At 41.3% G+C, this 22,190-nt stretch overlaps 1 protein-coding gene across 2 annotated transcripts in view; it reads right to left on the bottom strand.

The window, feature by feature from the left end:
- grik4 (glutamate receptor, ionotropic, kainate 4) overlaps positions 1-22,190 on the bottom strand; it is a gene marked incomplete at both ends in the record, with an annotated part of 132,639 nt that overhangs the window by 62,151 nt on the left and 48,298 nt on the right. For both annotated transcript variants that reach the window (XM_079165606.1, XM_079165607.1), the window contains 3 exons: positions 7,329-7,382; positions 10,923-11,101; positions 17,322-17,487. In XM_079165606.1, the coding sequence (XP_079021732.1) occupies positions 7,329-7,382; positions 10,923-11,101; positions 17,322-17,487 (399 nt within the window). The remainder of the gene's footprint in view (positions 1-7,328; positions 7,383-10,922; positions 11,102-17,321; positions 17,488-22,190) is intronic.

Below are 22,190 nucleotides of genomic sequence, written 5' to 3'. Positions count from 1 at the left end.
TTCAGATTCCAAACATATGCTAGTAGATGCAATATTCATGGTGTTTTGGGCCTCCACCAGCCTGAAGAATTATTCCGGGCATAAGGTCTCTGCCTCACAAATAGACTGTTGCTGTTGCAGGTCAGACGTAATTCTATGAATAATGGAATACAATTGGTCATTTGTTTCCAACACTGCAGAAATGCTGCCAGATTGTTTTGATGTATGCAGCTATTAAACACTTTTAAACTAAGCTAATGCATCAATCCCAGCATGCTGGACAAAGATATTATTGTGTCATGGTCATATTGGAATGAGGGAAACTAGGTGGCCACTGAGAATGATGTAAGTGGCAGTTTGGTGGGCTACGCAAGAGGGATCACTTGGATACAATCCAAGAATGTAAAGTACAGTGAAGTGTCCATACAGCATCTATCGGAGGAGCTGCAATTATAGGTTTTCATGTCCAAGCTGAATATTGTGTTAAATTTCATGAACAGGAAATTCAGTAAATCATTCATCCAATTTTGCTATTGCATCCCAGGTTCATAACAATTCTGTAGGCATGACATTTGGTAATGCTCCCTCTCTCCTCCTCCTCCTCCTCCTCCTCCTCCTCCTCCTCCTCCTCCTCCTCCTCTCCTCCCAAACCACACTCACTGAGAACATCGTAATTAAGAGGCTGCAGAAGGCTTTAGAGCTCAGCCTGAATTTATGTGGCAAATGATACAAGCATGAAATGACTTATGGCCAAAAACACTGCATGAACATTCCAGATAGAGAATAATCAGTGTGCCACTAGAAATGGATTTCATTACAGAGTGAAGCTGTGAGTGAGGCCTAAAGGTTTTATCCTGGTATACCCTTCCCCTAGTATACAGTAACAGCGGGGACGTCATTAATGAGTACTTCATATCATTAGAAAAATCAATATGCAATTTACAAAAATGTTACTCAATCAGAGGCCTGTCTGTTCTTTCACAGGGCTGCCACGGCAGATAAGAAGTCAAGATGATTTGTCTTTCCTTTTCAAATTGTCAATTATGATTATCAACACTGATGGCTCTGTCTTTATCTGGGGCACATTTTAGAGAACAGAAGATAATGTCTTTACCATTTGCGGGTACAGCAACCCAAGGAAGTGCCACATGACTATGTCTCTTTAAAGCTGCACTAATCAACGTTCTATACAGACAATGGATCAGATGACAACATACTGTGTAATGTGAAAAGGGTCATTCTAAGTTACAAACCCGACACTGCAGTTGCCCACAAAAGCTACAAAGCTGTATAGCGTCTTTAAGCTCATTGTTTAGGTTCTGTGGTTCAACTTTACTGTTTGGTTCGGTCCCAACCCTTTCATCATTGTTTCCAGCAGCAGCAAATCCTCTGATAGAACCACTGTAGGCAACCTGCCCGGCACCAAAAAAAGAGCTAGAAGTATAGCGAAAATTTGACATCAGGTGGACAAAAAAAACAAACTCAAAACGAAGTGTAAAAAAACACATTACTTATTAAGCTTCCCAGACTTTCTGCATGGAGACAGCTTCCCATTGCTGTGGAGAATTAAAGGGTACTACAGGTAGGAACCAGCTTTTCAGGATAGTCATTGCTAGGTTTCCTCCAAGGAACTTACTCAAAGTATTTATGCTTTTTCTAAAACAGTTTAGTGTTAAACTAAATCTTTTAAAGAGCAGTAGGCAGTTTTCATAATTTTTATGTTGTACTGTAAACTGTGTGTAGACATCACGAAAATAGAAAATGAGGCAGAGCAAATAAAGCTCAGAGCTGACTATTCAATCTGTTTTTGCTAGTGCCAAAAGGTTCTCATGATATTTTCCAGTTAGCGTACATAAATCTGAATTCAGCTGTCTTTGATTAAAACTAGTGTTTGTGGAAGTTTGCCTACCACAGTCTTTCATTACCAGGAGTAGATAGATAGAATAATACCAACAAAGATATTTTAAAACGTCACCATTTTATCTTATTAGACATTTGTGTGACATTTTACAAACAACTGTTACTTTTACTAATTTAACTGTCAGTGAGGGCTGGAGGTTTGACCTTCTTATGACACCTATAAACTCATAAAGGAAATACAAGCCACAGTGGGAGGTTCAGATTAGAGTCACTGACCATCAAAAACTACTGTACGTGTCTTGGGTGGGAACATTCACTGTGTATTCTGATGAAAGAAACATCAAATCCATCTTAATTGGTGTCAAGAGTTTTCACTTTGACGGTGGTTATAATTACATGATGGAGCAAGTGAAAGTTAACCAGAGGGTTTGCAGTAAATTGTTAATTTAGGGAAAAGTAGAGGCTGATGAATACATTCAAGATGTAAGATATTTTACTAGAAGAAAAAAAAAGACTGAGGTTAGTTATCGTATACAGTCACCTAGAGGGAGCTGATAATAACTGGTTTGAATAAATGGTTTGATGCACGGTAAACGAAGAATAAATTACATTTGAATTTAAGTAAATGCAGACCGCGTTTAACAACAGAAAAACTACATCAAAACGTCCATCTACACGCTCTCACAAACTAGTGCGGTATAGTCCAAGTCTCATCTGTTCTCTGAAACCGCACTTCAGCATAAACAGTCTCACTTTTGTGCAGGCGCGGTACTTGTCCATTCAAGATCAGATGAGTCCAAAGTGCTTTAAATAGTAAGCTTTTAGTAAAGATGTATGTGTTTGGAAAGTAGTGAGCATATGACTGGAAACAAATACGACTTTGATTATATCGCTCGAGTTGTGTGAGATTTTGCAAACTAATGTTTTAATATAGTTTTGGTATTATTCTGTGTTCACACGAATAATTCGCACCGCTGTTATTTGATTCTTCGTTTGCCGTGGAAGCATCCATAATAACAATAGTTTCTTCTCAAATTCAAGGAAACATGTGTTGAGTAAGTTGAAATTGATCCAGATTGAAAGAACTATCTTTTACCCACGGTATGCTTCATGAAAGGTCACCCCTCTCTCTTAGTACTGTCACAGCTACAAATTAAGGTCTTAAATGAGCAGGGTCGTCCTTCAATCAGAGGATCGGCGGTTCGATCCCCGGCTCCGCCAGTCCATGTCGATGTGGGCAAGACACTTAACCCCAAATTGCTGTTCCTGCAGTGTATGAATGGGTATGAATGATTAGATAGTTATGATGTGCAGGTGGCACCTTGCAATCAGTGTGTGAATGGGTGTGAATTTCAAGTACAATCCATTTACCAATTTACAGAGGCTGATTACAAATACAAATAAAAAAAATTACGTTTATGCGCACAATACCATTATATTATATCCTAATTGAAACAAATTTAGGATTTCCGTTTTGTATATAGGATATAAATACAGTGACATGCTGGAAAAGCTCAAACACTAACAAATAATCTTTGATCTCATGTAAGATATGAGTTTCATATCATCCCTCTCTCTCAGTCTCTTACCCAGCTCTCCAAGCCAATGAAGCAAAACAAATAATAAATACAATTTTGGTATACTTAAGACAAAGGAAAAAACTGTCAGACACGTGTTGTACAAAGTACGCCGTTTAAGTTCCTCCGGAAAACAGTTAAAAAGATCAAAGAAAGCATACGGTTATATGAAAAAAAACATGTTTTTTAAGGATTTCTGAAGAATCTAAACTGTAATCTAAACGCCAACTGATATCAAAGCACGAACAATTATCTAACAGCAGACATTCAGCACTGGCTTCTAAAGACACCACACTGAGAAATGCATCAGGCAATTATTTAAAATTGCTGGCTGCCTTTCTTTAATACAAGCTTGTCATATTGTAAGAGTGAGATAAAGACGTGCAGTTCGTTGCTCATTCTGCTTTCTTCTGAACATCACAGAAATATTTGAATCCAATATTCTTTTTAAAGTGGTGCAGAATTCTTTTTGCTCCACAGTATTTGTTCTATATAGTTTGAATAGTTGTGTTCATTAAAACGATTGTTAAGGGGAAATAAATGTATCAGGTCACAGGTCGCCTAATATAAAAGTTTTTTCAGGGGAAAAGGCCTTCAGACATGCTATTTGCTCCCTGAGATAATGGAAATATCTGAACTGGAACACCCGTTACCATTAAGAGTGCACACACGCACACACACACACACACAGAAAGATTAGTGTCCTTTCTTTCATCATTGTCATTTCTCTTTTTCAGGTGGCTTCCTAGCTTACTTGCTTATTCTAATTTCCCCCCCAAGGTAGCAATCCACAGACAGAAGCAAGAAGGAACGACATGGACGTCTGGGGACAGTCAACGAGAGAGAGACAGAGAGAGACGCGAGCCGCTAACAGCTGTTTCTATGCGCCTCTGCTAATTTGAGAGAATCCTTCATAAATTTAAAACATAATGCGCTCTGCTTGTGTTCCGTTCTCATGTGGATGCTCTGATTAAAAAATGTATTTCTTTAATCAGCCTTTCTGAGGCTATCGCCAAAATGCTGCACCAATGATCCGGCAAATACGGATAGTGCAACTTTGTCTACATGTTGATTTATTCATACACACTAAGGACATTGGTTGAAAGCAAATTAGTTATTTTCATGTTGCTGACAATATTAATAGGCTGATAGGTTTACCAAAATAGACTGAATACAGTATCAGGATTTCTTTAGAGAAACCAAGCAAATCTATGCAACTCCATGCATATGGAATGATCCTTTTTTTTTTCAGCCACTGCGACGATTCGACTGTGAGATTGGCAGTCGAATCAGGCTCCTTAAATAGAATCGTCGACTATTTGGGATTTTTCTTCTTTCCTTTAAATAATGGCTATTTTATCATAGATAAAAACAGTACGATTCAGACAGCAAATGTATTATTTGCATTTTAACTTTTGGTACCCAAAAGAAGAAGAATGAAATTATTAAAATTTCAATTTCGTCAATGTCCAAAACACAAAACAGTGTTACATGACAGGGTAGAATACTGTAGTAATGATTCCCCCCCAAATACCCCTTTATTTGTTTTCCAGTTGAGAAAAACTTGAAGTGTGACCCTTGATCATTATTGAAACACATCTGTGCCAAAGCAATTCATTCCAGCTTGTCATAGGCATTATTGTGCACTTGACACTGAAACAGGAACTTGTTCATTTTTAAATCAACGCACATTTTGATACTAAGCCTTTTATTTCTATGATTTCAACACAAATTTGTTGTAACACTGACAATGACAAACACCTTGACATGACAATGGTGAGTTTGCACCATCCTTTCAAATTTGAATGCTTCAGAGATGCAGCACACGTACCTAGCTGTTTCTGTATTTCCATGTAAATCAGGTCAATTCTCTGGTTGTCAGAGTAAATCCCATATGCGCCTTATTACAATGTAACCAAGGCTTGACTGGCATAACCAAGTTAAGGTATGGTAGGGATTGGTCAACTGGTGAAGGTTATGGAAACAGATATGGCACAGTCATCGTTGAAGAAAAATAATTTTGACTGGAATGTGAACCTCTTTACAGCGCTATGGAAACAGCACATTACGTCGTGCTTTGGCACTGAATGTTCTAAGTTGATTTCAAGGACTTTGAACAACTGGCAGATGCTGTCATTTTTCTGGAAAGGACAGAAATGGCAGAGAATGGGCGTACAATGGACTGAACTATGAGATCAAATAATGAAAGTTGCTCCGACCCTCTTCTGTGTCCGTGTGTATTCAATGTGTATGTGTGTGCGTGGTAGGCATAATGCACAAGCAGCAGAGCCATTTAAAAATACAATAAATAGGATGAATCACTTATTACGACAACTGAGGAGACGGCAGCGCTTCTATTTTTTCACTCACAGCTTCTGCATGGAGTCCCAGGCTACCGGGGGCGCACTGCTGACCATTTTAATGATGTTAGCTGAAGCTATTAACGGTGCCGTCACTGAGCAATGGTAGGATTTAAAAGAAATGGTGGTGATGGTAGCAGGAGGAGGGATGTAGGTTGGGTCGTCATCTAGTATCTACAGTGAATCTGTGTCCTATGCTGTGCCCTCCAGCAGACGCCACAGCAGAGTGATGAGGGAGCTTCTTTAGTTACAAAGGAAAAGGTTCAAGAAAGAGCAAAAAGAGATGCAATAGGAGAAGTGACTGTCAAGGGCTGTGGAGGAAAACATGAATGTAGCCCACTCTTAATGAGTCATAAATAAGCTCGATATGAATCATCTCCACAGCGCTATTAGAGCAAAGTGTTTCGAACCTCATTAATTTCCATTAGGGAGCAGCTATCTGGTAAGTTTACTATTGCATTAAATTTTCTCCAAGCCACTCTCTTTATGATCTCACCAATCCCTTAGCCTCTATGTGACAAAACACTATTACTCTCAAATTTGGGGTCAGTCCCTTTCATTTCCAGCATGAATGTGCACCTTTTCGAGCAGCAGTGACTCATTTCAAACTGTTCTGTCCCCAATCTGCATCATACACAGTACAAAATAATATGTAAATCACTATTCATTTACTAAATATACTAATAATGTAGCATTTACTCAACCAACTTCTGCCACCTCTTTTGAAAGCATTGCCATTGTAAACCACATGTAACATGCAGTATGAAGTATCACTCACAAAGCCACATTAAGTTTAATTAACCACGGTTAACAAGTAGCTTTAAACTGCTGTGCACTGTAACGCAACGTGATTTCATCTAACAGTTCATGGGCATTATACAACTGCTTTTATTCTAATGTGTTAATCCACATTGCAAGGGTTCAAGGCTAACAGTTGCAAGAAACTATGCTAATCAACTGAGCAAACAAGAACCAATAAAGAGCAACATGTTATACAGTATGGGCTTAGATGGCACGCAGACATGCAAAGCAACCATAACTGGTCAGTAAATCACAATGTATGTTGAGTTCATTCAAACAGGAAAAAATGCAGAAAGGCTGAATGGTGAAGAGGACGGATGTGTGGAGCTTGTCCTCATTCATGGATAGAAATGAACGTTGACAACGCGGGCGACGGCTTCATCGCTCATTCAATGGGAACTATGAGGAAAAAGCTACCGCAATAACAACAATAGTGCTCTGCGTTTATAATAATCATTATGATGTATGTGTTTGGTCCAGAAGGGCAAACGGGTAGCGAGTAAAGCCAGTATGTGTCTAATTTGCAGTCACATGCAGTGAGGGAGAAAATCAGCAACGCTTTAATTCCTCTGTCATAGCTCCTATCTGCTTAACTCTATCCATTCAATCATTCATTCAAGTGAAGAGCACCAATTAAAGTGTACTACTTTAATACACTACAGGAGCACCGCATTGGACTACTGATGGGCTCTTGCAGGTGTGACATTTATATATTGCCTCTAAATACCCACACCGTTCCCCGTTTCCTTACCAGAGAGGTGAAGATGTAGGTGTAGTAGACTGACAGCATCCCCAGCTCTGATGCCTGCAGAACAAAAGACAAGAGGGACAGGAGGGGACAGATGAATCAAAAAATGGAAGAGAAAGAAGGTGTAAAAAAAGGTGAAACGGAGGAGGGAGGGGGAGAACAAAACAAAACGAAAGCGAGTCAAGAATGAAAGGGGCGGGGAGAGAAGTTGAGAGGTCAGTGATTCAGTGTCACTCGAGCTCCACTCTGCAGCAGACAGATCAAACCCACATCTTGATAAGATACACTCTTATCTGACGATGGCACTCAATGGAGCAATTAATTTCTCAGACGCATTAGCATGCTGCTCGATACTGTCTTACAATTTGATTAAATCAAAGTCACAGTGAGGAGCAGTTGTGAAGGACAGGGTGAACTTTTCATAGTTTCATTTTTATTAAAGTCATTAGCAAAAAAGAAAAATCATCGAGCTACGCTATAGGCTTCTGTTTAATCACGCTACGATCCACATTATCATTAAAACCAATAAATGTCAAGTAGAGTATATATTAAACCAAGAAGTTTTTACAAAAAGCATCATTCAACCCTGAGTGAAATTTTTCCTGAACATGAATTAACCCAAATGTACCTTTTAAGAAGCTACTCAGAGAATATGTTTTCCACACCTGGCTGCACGGAAATTAACATATTTCCATCATGAATAGCTTTCACACTAATATTATTCTAAAAGTTGTGTGGCACCAGAAAGAGTTTAATAACAGATATTAAGCTGTCATATCTGCAAAAAGTGTAACCTCGGTGTGGGTTTTTGTGTGCCATTAGGAGTCTATGTCACTCAGTTGTTGAATATTCTGCTTAAGTGTTCTGAAGGAGCATAAATAATAAAACAGTAGAAAGTAGAAGGCATCACTTATACAGCAAAAACATCCAACTACATCTTTCATTATTAAACTCTGAGTGACCTCACATGACGTCTTTATAACGTTTATCCTTTTCCGTTTATTTAGCATGCAATTACTCTGAACCTACGAGCACGATGTCTATGAAAGGTAATTATTACGCTTCGGGAAAGTTATTCATTAATCTTGGGGTTGCAACACTGTAAGAAAAGTGTGCTAATGGCACAAGGTGGTTGAGCATTTTCGTCTTTAGCAGTACCTTCATGTAATATTTCAAAAGATTTTTTGTTTAAAACGTAAAAGAATTAATGAACATCATCAATAGAATGTGAAAAGGTTACAGTGCGGACACACGTGTGCAGCTAAGGGAGACAAACATTTGTCACCCTGTTCCTGGGGGACAAACTAAAGTTTACACGGATCATACATCCCCGGATCAGTGTCACAAACACACAGATGGAGTAAACTTTAGGCCGGCTCCACACAGGAAGATTATAAGATAGCAATGTTGTGTCTGAGTTTTGGCAGTTGGGTTGAATATTGCGTTTTCTTTTTTTTCCCCAAACGGATGACTGTGAACTGAGATTGTGTGGACCCAGTAGTGAAATACTGCCCCCTATTCTTTGGAGCATGTTGCTAGATTTTACACACTGCACCTTTAATACCTTACCAAACAGAAACTGCCATTATAACCTAACACCCTTTGGTTCCTGTCCACATTTCATTCAGAAGACACAATGTAACCAGAACAAGAAAAATATGCTTTTGGTTTCCTTTCACTGCTCTTAAAATAAGCTTCCCTGTCTTATTTCTTCCCCACTTTTTGATCTCCTTGTTGTTCTACTGCTGCTTTGGTCAGAGTGCACATGGCTTGCACTGCCCCCCCCATCAACTGGGCTCACTATCTGTCCCACTCTGGTTCTGTATGTGCACAACAGTGGAGGGCTGACTGCATGAGATTACATTCAGAATGCTAACACTGCTGACCTAAACCCCTCTGAATGCTAAAACCTCAGAGAGTGAGACCTTTGTCTGACGAGGGTTTGATGTAAGATGTAAACAGACAAATAATGGGGGGGGGGGGGGGGGGATGTCTTGCATGACAACAGACGATTCTCTCCCTTTAGACAAGATGGGCACTCTTATCATCATTTTAGAATGTCATATATGCCGGCGCACAGCTTTGATATGTTCGGCAACTAGACACTCCACGTGAGAGGCGGGGCTGACAACTTTCCAACCGCCCTGCTGCAGATCGTGTCATGACGAAAGGGAGAGGCCCGACAGCGCGACACATAAAGGAGACAAAAGAGCGAGAGATAGAAGGGTTGACGAGGCCACACGCGAGGAGGGAGGTGTGAGGAAACAAAGTGGCATCGTCTTCTCCGGGCAAGAGAACAGAGAGCGCAAAAAGAGAGCAACTCCATATTCCGACTGATGAGACAGACGGAGGGGGAAGGGGAACGGAGGAAGAAAGACGTCCCACTGTGGGCTCCCGCCGCTCTGTGGCCCAGGGTTGCCACGGCGACTGAATGACCACTGATGGCAGCCTGAAGGTGAGAGATTGAGACCACTGTGAGTAAGACGATATAAGTGAGACTATAACAGAGAGAACGAGGGAGAAGGAAGAGAAACATCCCTCCGCCTCCCAACGCCCCTCAGTCTCCAGTTATTGTCACCTCCACTCTCGCCACCCATCCATCGTCTTCTCGAAATAATGAGGTGTGTAATAATTACCAAGACGCCATATGCTGCTGCCCGGGCACCCTCGCGTTCTCTGCTGCCACAATCACCTTTATTGACGCCATCAAAGGCTATTTACAAACATAAGTCTCCAATCAGGAGCAGCATTATGTTGGAGTCAAGGTTTTAATAATGTTCAGAGACGCTTATTGTTCATCCGGCCGTTAGCGGAGCAAACACATACGGGTCATATTTCATGCTGCCGGCAGAAATAGTGCTAACTGACGTTCCTGATTAGTTTTTATTTCACATGATGATTATTACAGCCGTGCATAGTGCATTTACATTTCTGTGTAAAAGGTGTTTTTGGAGAACCGGATCAAGAGATTCATAATAGATAAGAAGGACATGAAATAATCAGTCCACTGGATTTGCTTCGCTGATTTCTAGAACGGCTTGCTTTAATCCACAACATGCACTATTAGGAAGTGGACAAAAGGGGCTCCTTCATTTTATGAGTCTGTCCTTACTCACACTAATCCACTTAACTGTGCAGAATGGGAGATGAATCATTGGAATACAACTTCATTTATTGCTTTCATCCATATAATTTGATGTAACAGGTTTGTTTGACAAGATTGCCTCAATTCCTTGGGCTTTTATTTTGGAGTAGACTCTAGACTCACATGGATTATGGCGATGAAAACGATATTTCCCATTCTATATGTGCTGCACATTGTTTGTTTGGCGAATACAACCTTTTGACATTTACAGGTCAAAACTCAGATCTAAGCAACTTCTTCTTCCAGTTATAGAAATCATTCTCCCGATATTAAATTATTTTTAGCTTCTTGCCGTCGGCATTTTTCAGTTACTTCTGCTGTTGGAGATGTATGAGAGTTAAATAAAAGTGGAGCTGGGGAATTCTCTGTCGGTACAAAGCTAAAAAAGCACATGAAATAAAGACAGCTTATCCTCGCAGAAATAAAACAGCCATAATGTGAGCCATACTAACCCGCTCCAAAATGATATGTGACATGGTGGCGTTGGCATCGACTATGATAGTGGCAGTCTTGTCATCTCGTATCTCTTTCAGAAGCGGGGTCGGGTCGTTGCTGTCGTCAAGCATGCGCACCGACAGCGTCTCCTTGGAGATGAGGAACTGCCTAAGGAGCTGCTCCAGGTTCAGCAAGCCTGTAAGACAAATGCACACAAGGAAAAAGAAACAACACATGAGACACATTACTTGTAATGAAAGGAAGATTCTCCCAAATGGTCTTTTTTTTTACTTTTCAAGTTGATAAAATACATTGCGAAAAGTTAAGGAAAGTCAAGTGCATTCAAAAAATGGTGGTTTATATTGTTTATGCAATATGAACAATATACAGCACACACTGTCCTCAAGTACAAACTTGTGCCACAGAAGTATCAACAATGAATCCATAAGAATGTTTCCTTGCAGAACAAGTGGACTTATTACCTTTAATTACAATTATTGTAAAGCCATCAAACACAAAAGGGACATTTCAGCAACTTATCTTGTACTCTATCCCATGGTAATAGACCATTTGACTCTAAGTGGGATTTGCCCTAATTAAAGCATGGCTGACTTAATCAAAAGGCTCCCAGTTGCATTTTACCACTCGGCATGCATCTTTTAAAAGGCCCTGAGAGGTTATGGGACTAATTTTCCATAAAGGGGTTATTAAACTAATTTGTGAGGCGTGTCACAGTGAGAAAACTACAACCTGAATGAGACTCTGGGAGTAGTAAACCACGTCGTGTTGGTGTGATTATTACATTGGCCTCACCTTGGCAATTTGGCAGATCTCATCACACTCGTATCACATTACTTGATATTGGGAAGTGAAGTCATGAGAGAAGGACTTCACTTTGCCGGGAAGGACTTACATTAGCTCAGCCATCATGTGCTTTTTTCCATTATAAAGTAATACTGAAATGGCACTTCAGACTTTGTCGTCAACATCTCTATGTGCCTTTTGCCATGGCGACAGCTGAGTAGTTTATCTATCACATGGAGACCAATTTTGGTGCAGCAATTTTAAGTTATCAAGCTGACTCGTTTAGCTTCTCCACAGCACATTTACACAAGCTACAGTACTGCCCCAGTCACCTGCATCATGTCTAATAGCTTCTGTAATTATGTCTTACTCTCTGCCTGTCTACCCTGTCTGCACGGCAGTATGTCACCGTGTGTGTTTGTCTTCCTGTACCTGGCTACCTGTGTCTCATGCACTCATGAGACATCACTCCTGGCTGCTGCTTGCTCGCCTGGCTGTGTCTCCAACCTGTCAGATCGGCTTCCTCTGTAGCATAACACGGAATAACTTTGATGAGCTTGAAATAGCTTCCACTAAACCACCATCCTTGTCTGCCTCCTGCATGCACTCTATAGCGTTTCGCTGCTTCTTGTTCATGACATTAGACACTGCACAAGATGCAGCTGGCTTAACAGCACACACGCACACACACACATATTCCCACGCAAATAGAGTGACACACAGAAGAAAAGCTTGTATTCCCTTTAGTGTTCTGGCTGCACAGGATTCAAAGGGGAGTCAGAATCCTTTCTCACCAGGGTACTTTACAGCAGACATGTTGCTCCTGCACTGTTTGTTCAAGTGAACCAGTTTCAAGCAAATGAAAATCAGGCAGCTGAATGAAAAACATCTCTCCCTTAGTTGCAGTTGTATGTGTCCCTGTGCAGACAAAAAACAAGTTCTGTGGGATTGTGTGCATGTTGTGCTGTAAAGTCTCTTCTGTTCCACGGTATTTGAGGTTGTATATGTGTGCGCTTGTACAGTACCTCTGTCTCTATGCAGTTTAAAACCTTGAGAATTTGGACAAACTTTGAAAAATGTTCTCGGCTCTCGTGCCGCAGTTACAGCGGATAAAGCCGTCTTGACCAACAGCGTCATCGGAGCCTCATCACACCACTGTTGGTGATGGACTAAGCCAGGTGTTAAGTTACTCTTTAAGGATTATAACTTAAAGACAATACTGAAAGTTAAGGTTTAAGGTTTGAATCTAGGGAATGCCTTATATCAAAGAGGATCCTCCCAAATATTAAACTTAGTGTGTTAGCTACCACGCTACCTCAATGGCATGGACGAATCATAGCGCTGACTCTCTTTCAGGCACACAAATAAAGGTGAGGACTAACAATCAAGTCAGGTAACCACTCATACACTTCTCACATACTGTTACCACAGGGTGCCTGCAAGATCACACACACACACACACACCACGGATTCACACACATGCAGTTGTTTTGCAGACACACAAAGCACCCCAAAGCAAATACTGCCACAACACAGAGACACCAGCAGTTAAAAATATGAACCTGTAAAAATACAGCAGTGGAATATGAATTACTTGACAGGTGTACAACAGGGGAATTATGTACAATGAAACATTCGTTCACAGACAGATTTATAACAGCCCGGATGGCAGCTGTACATTATTATGTCTCAACATTTAGCCTTGAGCTGAGAGTAAAAGCTACTTTTATGACTTTTATGTCACCATGGGGGGCATGACTTTAAATGTTGTGGACAAGATCGTGTGTCAAAGCATTCAAAGTATGTCTGAGCATATTCCCCTTCTCATAAACCCAAATAACCATAAAACTTCAACCATCAATTCGGACTATCTATGATCCCCCTGTCACACGGTGGCACAGATTTATGTTTAGGTGATGATAATCACCAAATTCCTTTTATTGCTCTGATTATTAACGGAACTCCTCTGCAACAAAAGACGAGGCTACACACGTGTTTCCCACAGGAGTTTGTCAGACTGTGGTGGGTGGAACTCGACCCTCTTAGGGTGTCCGGAGACATGCTCCGCCAGAATAAAATGTTGTACATTTTAAAGTTAAATGCGTCAATCATAGTACTTGGAGAGACAATACCTATGAAGAACATTGTGCTCTTGTAAACAATTTTGTGTTCTAGTAAAGAATTTAATCATAAACGCATTGGTTGAATAGATTTAAATGGCGATGACTTGGCAAAAACAACAAACAAAGCACGGTAAACGAGACTGGGTCCGTGTTTCAAGGTGGGTTACTGACATCACTGTAGAGACCTTCCTCTATACTACTGTACATTATTATCAGGAGACATCTCTTGATGTGTCTTATGATTAAAAAAATATATATTTAATTGACGCAGGGGAAAAATCAGCCTGAAGCCCTTTTTGTCAGAACAGGTATAGGCTTTGCATTTTACTCTAAAGAAAAATACTGCACACTTGCACCTATATGCAAAAAAAGTCCCCCCCCGCTGTCCACGAATCCAAACTGTCAATTTTACTATGTCAACTTGTAAAAAGAGCAGCAGGACAGTCTCTCATCTTTTTAGTGAAAAGCTTTGAAAACTACAAAGTGTGGCTTCTCCTAGAACCACCACCATCACTTTGATTACTGCCATCAATGCCTTCCCCATCAGGATCATTTGTAGCCACAGCGTAATTACAATTATCAAAGTAATTATGTAGTATTACCACCATCCCCTCCCCTGTAATTATTAAGTTTCTGTCATTCTTACACGTCTATATACAACCCTGGTCACAGGTCATTCAGATGTCTTTTTTCTTCCGCCTGACTAACGCTGATTAGAGAAATGGCAATAAGTAATGGAGAATTGTAATTTATCAGATGACATGGACATGCAATCATCACCACAAAAAAAGAGCAATAAGGCACATTGTACAAGTACAATGAAAACAAACAGATTGTAGTAAAAACCTGATACAAGAAGTAAGGAAAGTGCTTTCTGCTGTAGCTGCAGTGGAACGAAGCAGTGAGCTAAAATGTCAAACCCTGATATCCAACAGGGCCTATCAAAGGAAAAATGCATTGCAAGCATTTGAGGCCTACTGTTTTGTTGAACTAAGAAATCCTGTACCTGCACTGCAGCTCCCGTCAAATTGTAGAGTTCATTGGATGTTCCCTTTGAGCTTGCTGACAGCTGCACCAATCACCTCACTGATGAAAGTGCACTCCTGTAGCACAGTGCATGTGGGAACAGCATGCATGCGAATGCATTTGGTTTACATGCAGGTGAGTCCCGTGCAAGTGTGTGTGCATTTTTACGTGTCTCGTTTAATTTACAAAAAGCTACAGCCATGTGGGGCCACCCAGCAGACCTAGAAATTCAACCACCTGGAACGTATTCTGGGCCAGACTTATAGTGCTGCGGCTGCTACTACACACATCGCCGTGGATAGTGGAGGTTAGCCAGATTAATGTCCGTCCTGGTGTGCACAGTGCCTTTGGGCATGGCTCCACCTCCATTCCTGCCTCCTCAGCCATGGCTGGAGAATATTCATGAATTGGCCACGCTCTATTAGGCTGTCACTGGCTTGGGTGATTAATGAAGCCGGCACATGTGGACGAGCCACCGACAGCAGGCTGCCAACCAACAAACTGACTGCGTGAGCTGACGGGGACGATGGAGCTGAGCAAGCCAGAGCCAAAGTAGGATGGGTTTCAGCTGATGATATTGCCGATTGCAGACCTTTACACACACACACACACACACACACACACACAAACACACACACACACACACAAATCCAGGCATGCTGCCATTTGCCGCATTTTCTATTGAATGAATGAGGGTCACATGAGAGAGTGCAATCAATACAACCGCGTCATTTCCTGGACTGTCTCCCTCTTGTTGCCAATGTATAATTCCAGTGTAGTTACCCCCTCCCCTCTCCTCACCCCAATCACTACATTTCACCTCTGGCGAATCACATCCTCTCCTCTTCTTTCTCATTTCGGACTCCTCTTGGTCCCTTCTATCTACCTCTCATCTTCCCTCATTTCATTTATTCTCTTTTCATTTCATTTAATTTCCTTTCCAGTCCTCTCTTAGCCCTCTCACACAAAGTAAGAACCTCACCACTAACCTGCACACCCACACACATCCAAGGGAAGAAAAAAGGTCATGTTAAAATCTGTCTCCTTTCTCCAAACTCACCAATATTAAAGTCAGAGGGTGCCTAAAAGCTCCACTTGTTATCACTATTCTCGCCAGAGCTGTATTAATCAACTCTGGGTTGGATAAATATCACAGAAACAACATATGACATACTGACAGGTACAGAAGCTTTGGTTAAACCTCCATTAGATATATAGTATTTTCTTTTAGTAAGTTAGTTTTTCAATTTCCGCATAACAGAAAGCTATCTTTGGCAACTATTGAGCAAGGAAGTTCTGTCTGTCTGTGTGTATGTACGTATGTAGGTGTGTCCACACTTGACGGTTCTCAACTGAAAGCTGCTCTTCTGGGGGCCAAGCAATGGGCCCATTCCAAACAGTCACACACTTTGGCGCCCAAACGAGCATTGCACTAGTTGAATAAAAGAGTGGAAACATTGTTTAAAAAAAAGGTAGCCTCACATTTGCATACACTCTAAAAACCCACAAGTTTAGGTTTAATACACAAAACTCTAACGGACAAATCTCTTCTTAAAGGTTATAAATAAAACGAGACTTCCGAAGTAGAGACAAGGAGACAGTCAAAGAGGAAGTTGAAAGGCAGAAGAATTGAGAATTACGATAGGCAGGGCGGGCGGTTCACAGTGGCTCATTGCCATCTCTGGGCTGTCTGACACATGGTTGATGTCTCAAGCCTATTTCCTTTCTTCAAAGCCTTGTGCTGATTAGGAAAAAGGTTAGCTGGTGCCACTCAGGGTCACGCTGCCTTTGTCTAGGGAGTTGTAATTAGTGCTTGCTGGGCTGCAAGAGGGTGGGAACAGGCCATGATTTAATCTTCCTCTCTATTTACGAAAATAACTTCCCTCGAGGAGATTTTTTAAGCATTTTTTTTAAGGTCATTCAGTTTAGTATCTTTAGAATCTAACGAGCGCCTTTGACGAGGAGGCGGTCAGATCACTGGTGGATACAACTGCAAACTTCATCCCCATTCATTATTCTCCGTCGTAAAGATGTGTTTTTATCATCGGCAGGCGGCATTTTAAGAGTGTACACAGATGAGATTGAAAGTTGAAGACAGAATATACATGACACGGCTTAGCATGCTCTATCATTATTTTAATTCATGGATGTGGAAGATGTTGAAAAAGAGTGATGTGAATGTGATTTATTTTGGGATGCAGACGTCGGGCGGGGTTGCTGTGAGGCAGTTATAACTGTGGAGAGCAGCAGCTGCTTCAGAAGGGAGCATGTCACGGGGTGAGATGTTGATAAGCAACACATCTGTTAGAACACAGTCGGGCGTGTGTGCGATAAGTTTGTGTGTGCCAACATGTGTTAAAGGATAGCAGACATTAAACAAAAATGTTTGCACTTTGCTGGCAGATTCTCCCCAGGTGTGTATGAGTGTGTATTTTGTTGTGACGGTGTGAATCCTCTACTCACAGTCAGCCTGTACACAGATGAGGCAGGCTGTGGTGCCGTTAAAGAAGGTGAGAAGGCCGGCCACAGCCAGGCTAATGTCGGTGTTGGTTGGCCTCAGGTCCAGCGTGGTGAACCGGGGATACTGAACCTTCAGAATGTCCTCCGGAGCCACCTTGACATAGGGCACCTGCACAGAGACGCTGATGTCAGACTACCATATAATCAATTGCAGTAGATTGACATTTCGCATTCATGTTCATGTTTAAAACTGCAGCCGAGGTCTGCAGACAGGACGACCTCAAAAAGAAATCACAAAAAGAAGAAAAGTATAAATTGCTAAATAAAGAATAGTGAGAAAAACCGCCAGAAAAATCCTTTTAACCTTTTATAATGAATAACAAGCAAGGATAACCTAAGCGGTCTGCCGCAGTGTGCATATTCAGAATACATATATTTTCAGTGGCTCATGTGAAGTACGAGCATGGATCTAAAAACATATTTTTGTTTCACCCACACGAACAAGCCCTTGTTAGAGAAATCTTCAGTACAACACCCCCTCACCCACTGTTACAAAAAAATGTGTTTACCCGGCTCACTGTGGAGCACCTTTAGCTGTGTGTTTCAGCTGGAACCGTTAAAACAAATGAGAACACGCACCAAATATCACAGCAACATAATATCTGTTCTATTTTGGGAATGAAATCTGGTGCTTAGGAGTAATACACAATAAAGTTTCTTTGGGGATGTTAATATCATCACGAAACGGGTAGACAGACACATTTCCTGTTCATCCCACTCAGCGAGTCAAACACATTTAACACTGTTAGCTGTTACTTTACAAGGACTTTTCCATAAATCATAATTGGGAGAATTGGCTTTTTACTAAAAATAAACATAAAATGGTTACAATAAGGTTAAAGTGCGGACTCTCAGGTGTAATTTAAGGGTAGTTACATCCATATCAGATGATACGAATTGGACTAACAAACTATATTTAAGTACATAAAAGTATCAAAATTAATCATTTTTGTCATGTAATTTGTGCTCATTACCTGACTGAACTCTTCAAGCAACTGAGCCATGTTATGCTGAGGTCACACGACTAACCTTACAATGAACATGCATGCATTGGGAGGATCATCGTCCTGCTGCGTGTAAAGCTGCTAAATCTATACAAAAACCTCAACCACTCTAAGTATATCATAATAAACAATACAATTTAAATTACACTGAATATGAACGGTTGAAGATGCAAGATCTGAGATCCGGAGCATTTTGATTGCCTCTTAATGTCTCTCAGCGATAACAGTGCAAACAATGGCGAAGGTGCTGGCAGAGCTAACAGTGTTTACCTAAGAGGGGAACCGAAGGGTGGGGACTACGTTTTCGCAAACAAAGCTGTCGGTCAGAATGGCATTACCCGCTGTAACCCCACATGAGGGCAAAGCGCCGGACAGGCGCTAACCAGTGGGGCCCGCTCACATTCACGAACATGTATTAAAAGCTTTAATAACAACACACACAGAGGGAGGGAATTAATTAGACATTTACTCCACTCTATCTATACATAACGTACAGTTGTTTGCTGCTACATGTTCAGAATGTTAAATACAGCTCTTTTAAAATGGTAAAAATAACGTATTAAAGAGCAGAAACATATGTCATGGAGTGCATGTGTTTTTTTCAGTAGTCAGAGCAAAGATCAGACACAAGGAGTGAGTAAAAGAAAGCCAGCCAAGCCTTCAGTAAGAATCAATAAATACACAAAATACTTCTATCCCAGCCCCATTGTGAGGCATACAATCTTTAGATTGATTGCCGTGTTTTCACAGCGTAGATTTGCTGTAGCTATATAAATATCTGTATTCCTTAGCCGCATCTGATGAATTTATCATGCCACCCCCACTACACTAACAGGTGTGTCAAGCACAGGCACGTCTGCGCCGTCAGAAGGGAGGTTAAGTGCACTGCAGCTAACCTTGCAGCCTTCAACGTGACCTGAGCAACCAATCCGGACTGGAGTCACCGACAAAATCTGCTGAACTTCAGGAAAATCATAAATTACATTCCACCCCAATTCAAACAAGTCTCCCATCTATTTCCCTCCACTGAAATCCATCTCTGCTTCAGTTCTTCATGAGTTGATGTGAATGGATACATGCTGCCAGGGCTTATAGTGAGCCCGGGAGGGGAAGAAACGGGTAGAGGGAGTGTGCGAATGAGTGTGGCAGGTGTCAGGTCGGTAAGCTGCCAAGGCATGCAGTAGAGCGCATTGGGGCTTGAAGGGGATGCGGGAGGACATGCTAGGTCCGAGAGGAGGGACAAGGAAGGTAGCCTCTACATCACGGCAGATTGCCTGTCTGTGTGGTTCCCAACGTACCATACATTGCGTTCCCCCCCCTCGTCCCCATATCCCCTTGGTTGGTTTTCCATCCCTGCCCAACAGGGTGTAATGGAGTCCCGAGGTGTCTGGATGGATGGAGGCGAGGCCACTACTGACAGCCCCAGCTGGAATGCCATTGAGTCTTCTCAAGGAGTCCTAAAACCTGGGTAATAACCGAACAGCCCACTGGGGAAATGTGCCTCTCTTCAGGTGTGTCCTTCATCTTCCCGATTGCATTTGTACAATTTCTCACTACCATTTTCTCATTTTTGCCTCTTTCTCTGCTTTTCTGGGTTGCCTAGATTGTTTACTCTTTTTTTTCCCACTTGTCCCCTTTTCCCAGTGCGCTCTTTCTTTCCTTTTCAGCCCAGCAGACTGGTGCTACCCGACCCCTTTCACTTAGAAACCTGACACGCTTCGATAGTCTGTATCTGAGGCAGCGGGGGGCTTAGAAAGCAGCTTACACAAATTCACGGATATTCACTCACACACACACACACACACACACACACACACACACTTTGTCCTTTTCCATATTGGACCCTACTGCTACAGCTACAAATGCTATGAGTCTTGATTCTTTCCACAGCAATGTAGCCTTAACTCACAAATATTTAACTACACATAATCATAATTTCCCCCAAAACAAAATTATTCCCACTGTATTATAAACTTAACTGTTTTCATTTGGCATCGACAAGGGAGCTCAACATAGCCTACAGCAAGGCCTGGGAAGAGAGGACATTATAAATCACGCCTTAAGACGGTTCCCCCTGGTTGGAGCACAATGATTAATTGCTTGTTAAACTGTGGCAGTCACGGCTCCTCGTGTGGTGAAGTGACAAAGTGTTTTGAATCAAGACTTGAGTTAAAACAGGGATACTCGAAGCAAAGAAAATCAATCTCCACATTACTAGCAGCAAGTTGTCTGCCACATCAAAGTCGCTCGCTAGACTTGTTATCTGCAAGCAACAGCTAGTATCAGTTCCTCTGCTGGTCAATCTTCCCAAAAATAAAAAGAGGAAAATCGTACCCACATGTGTCTTTGAAGGGCACGGTTTCAAAGACTCTGACTGAACCGAACAGCTGCATCACTTTGAGTGTAGCTTTGCAGGAAACTCACAAGTTTGCTACGCCAGCAATCCGAGGGAACTAATCACTCAGTCAATTACATGGCAAACTGGCTCATCTGATCACACATTATGACTTTTTCATTTACTGTTATGGACAATGGCATTCTGTTTGTGGTAACTGTTAAAGCTGCACTAATCAGTATCATAACAATGGATCAAATAAACTATGTTTCGCACAAAATAAAATATTATCACCAAGTTCTGCAGTTGCTCCTTTCAGCTCATTTTACAGTTTTACAGCCACAACTTAACTGTTTGCTTCAGTCCCACTGCTCTCATCGGTCATCTGTTTTAAATGAAAAAGCTCTGAAAACACTAAATGTGTGTAACCTGCCCGGCACAAAATGGCAGACAGTGTTAGCAGCTATAGAGAATGTGACAGCAAATGTATTAGATAACGAGCCAAATGTTTTTATTAGGAGTTGGCAACCAAAAACAGAGCTAGAAGGAGAGTGAATATTGGACCAATAATCATCAAGCCAGAGACGTATCTTCTAATGAATATTGCTCTCCGTGCCTGCTTGATGTTAAAATAACCTTTTGCGAACACGTTATCATATTAACTTTTAATGGTGATGATATGTCAATATTGAATTCCCTGCCGTTTTAACTGTGCAATTAATGCCGCTTAAAAGCTTCTAATGGTCTATTTTTTTTTGCATGCTCACAGTGCTTTACTGGCTTCATTTTATACCATCTACAGCAATTAAAATTCAACGAGGTCCAGTTCGAGAACATTTCCTCGTGCAAAGGTCTGGAACAACACAATAATGTCTAACTTGCGTGATGATTTAGTGCCATATATATATATATATATATATAGCGTTCTCTCTCTCTCCCCATCTCTGCCGTGTGTGTGTTTATCTCACTCGGGTCGAGGGGGATAATTAGCGTAATACACACATTTGATTGGCCGAGTAGCACCACATGAGATGATTTACAACGCATGGTCAGTGTGTTTCCTTGATCGCTGAACGAGTGCCGTAAAGGCTAGAAAAGCTGCGCCGGTTAAAGCGCTCTGGTTTGAGGTCTGGGTCCAGATACAACGGCGTCTGGGTCCGGACCCGGACGGTGGTCCGCCTTTTAGTGACCCCTGAGTTACCATTGTTCAACAAAATCAAAAGGCAGTCTAACACAATAAACATGTTTCCCTAATCGTTGGTGTTATTGTACATGCGTGTGACTGAGTTCAAAGTTTTCAGGATATAAATACGCCCTCCATTCTGTACAAATATTCTTGTCGCAAATTGCAACATTATCAGCAGAGACAGCAGTTAAAGTCAGGTACGTTTTTGTAGTGTTAATCTTTTTGGCTAAAGCACAGACAATTATTAGAGACAATGTAAACAACTTGTAAATACTAGTAAACGAGCT

This window comes from Pholis gunnellus (assembly GCF_910591455.1).
Source record: "Pholis gunnellus genome assembly, chromosome: 9".
NCBI classification, from domain to species: Eukaryota; Metazoa; Chordata; class Actinopteri; order Perciformes; family Pholidae; genus Pholis; species Pholis gunnellus.
This window is presented reverse-complemented; position numbering and strand designations above follow the sequence as displayed.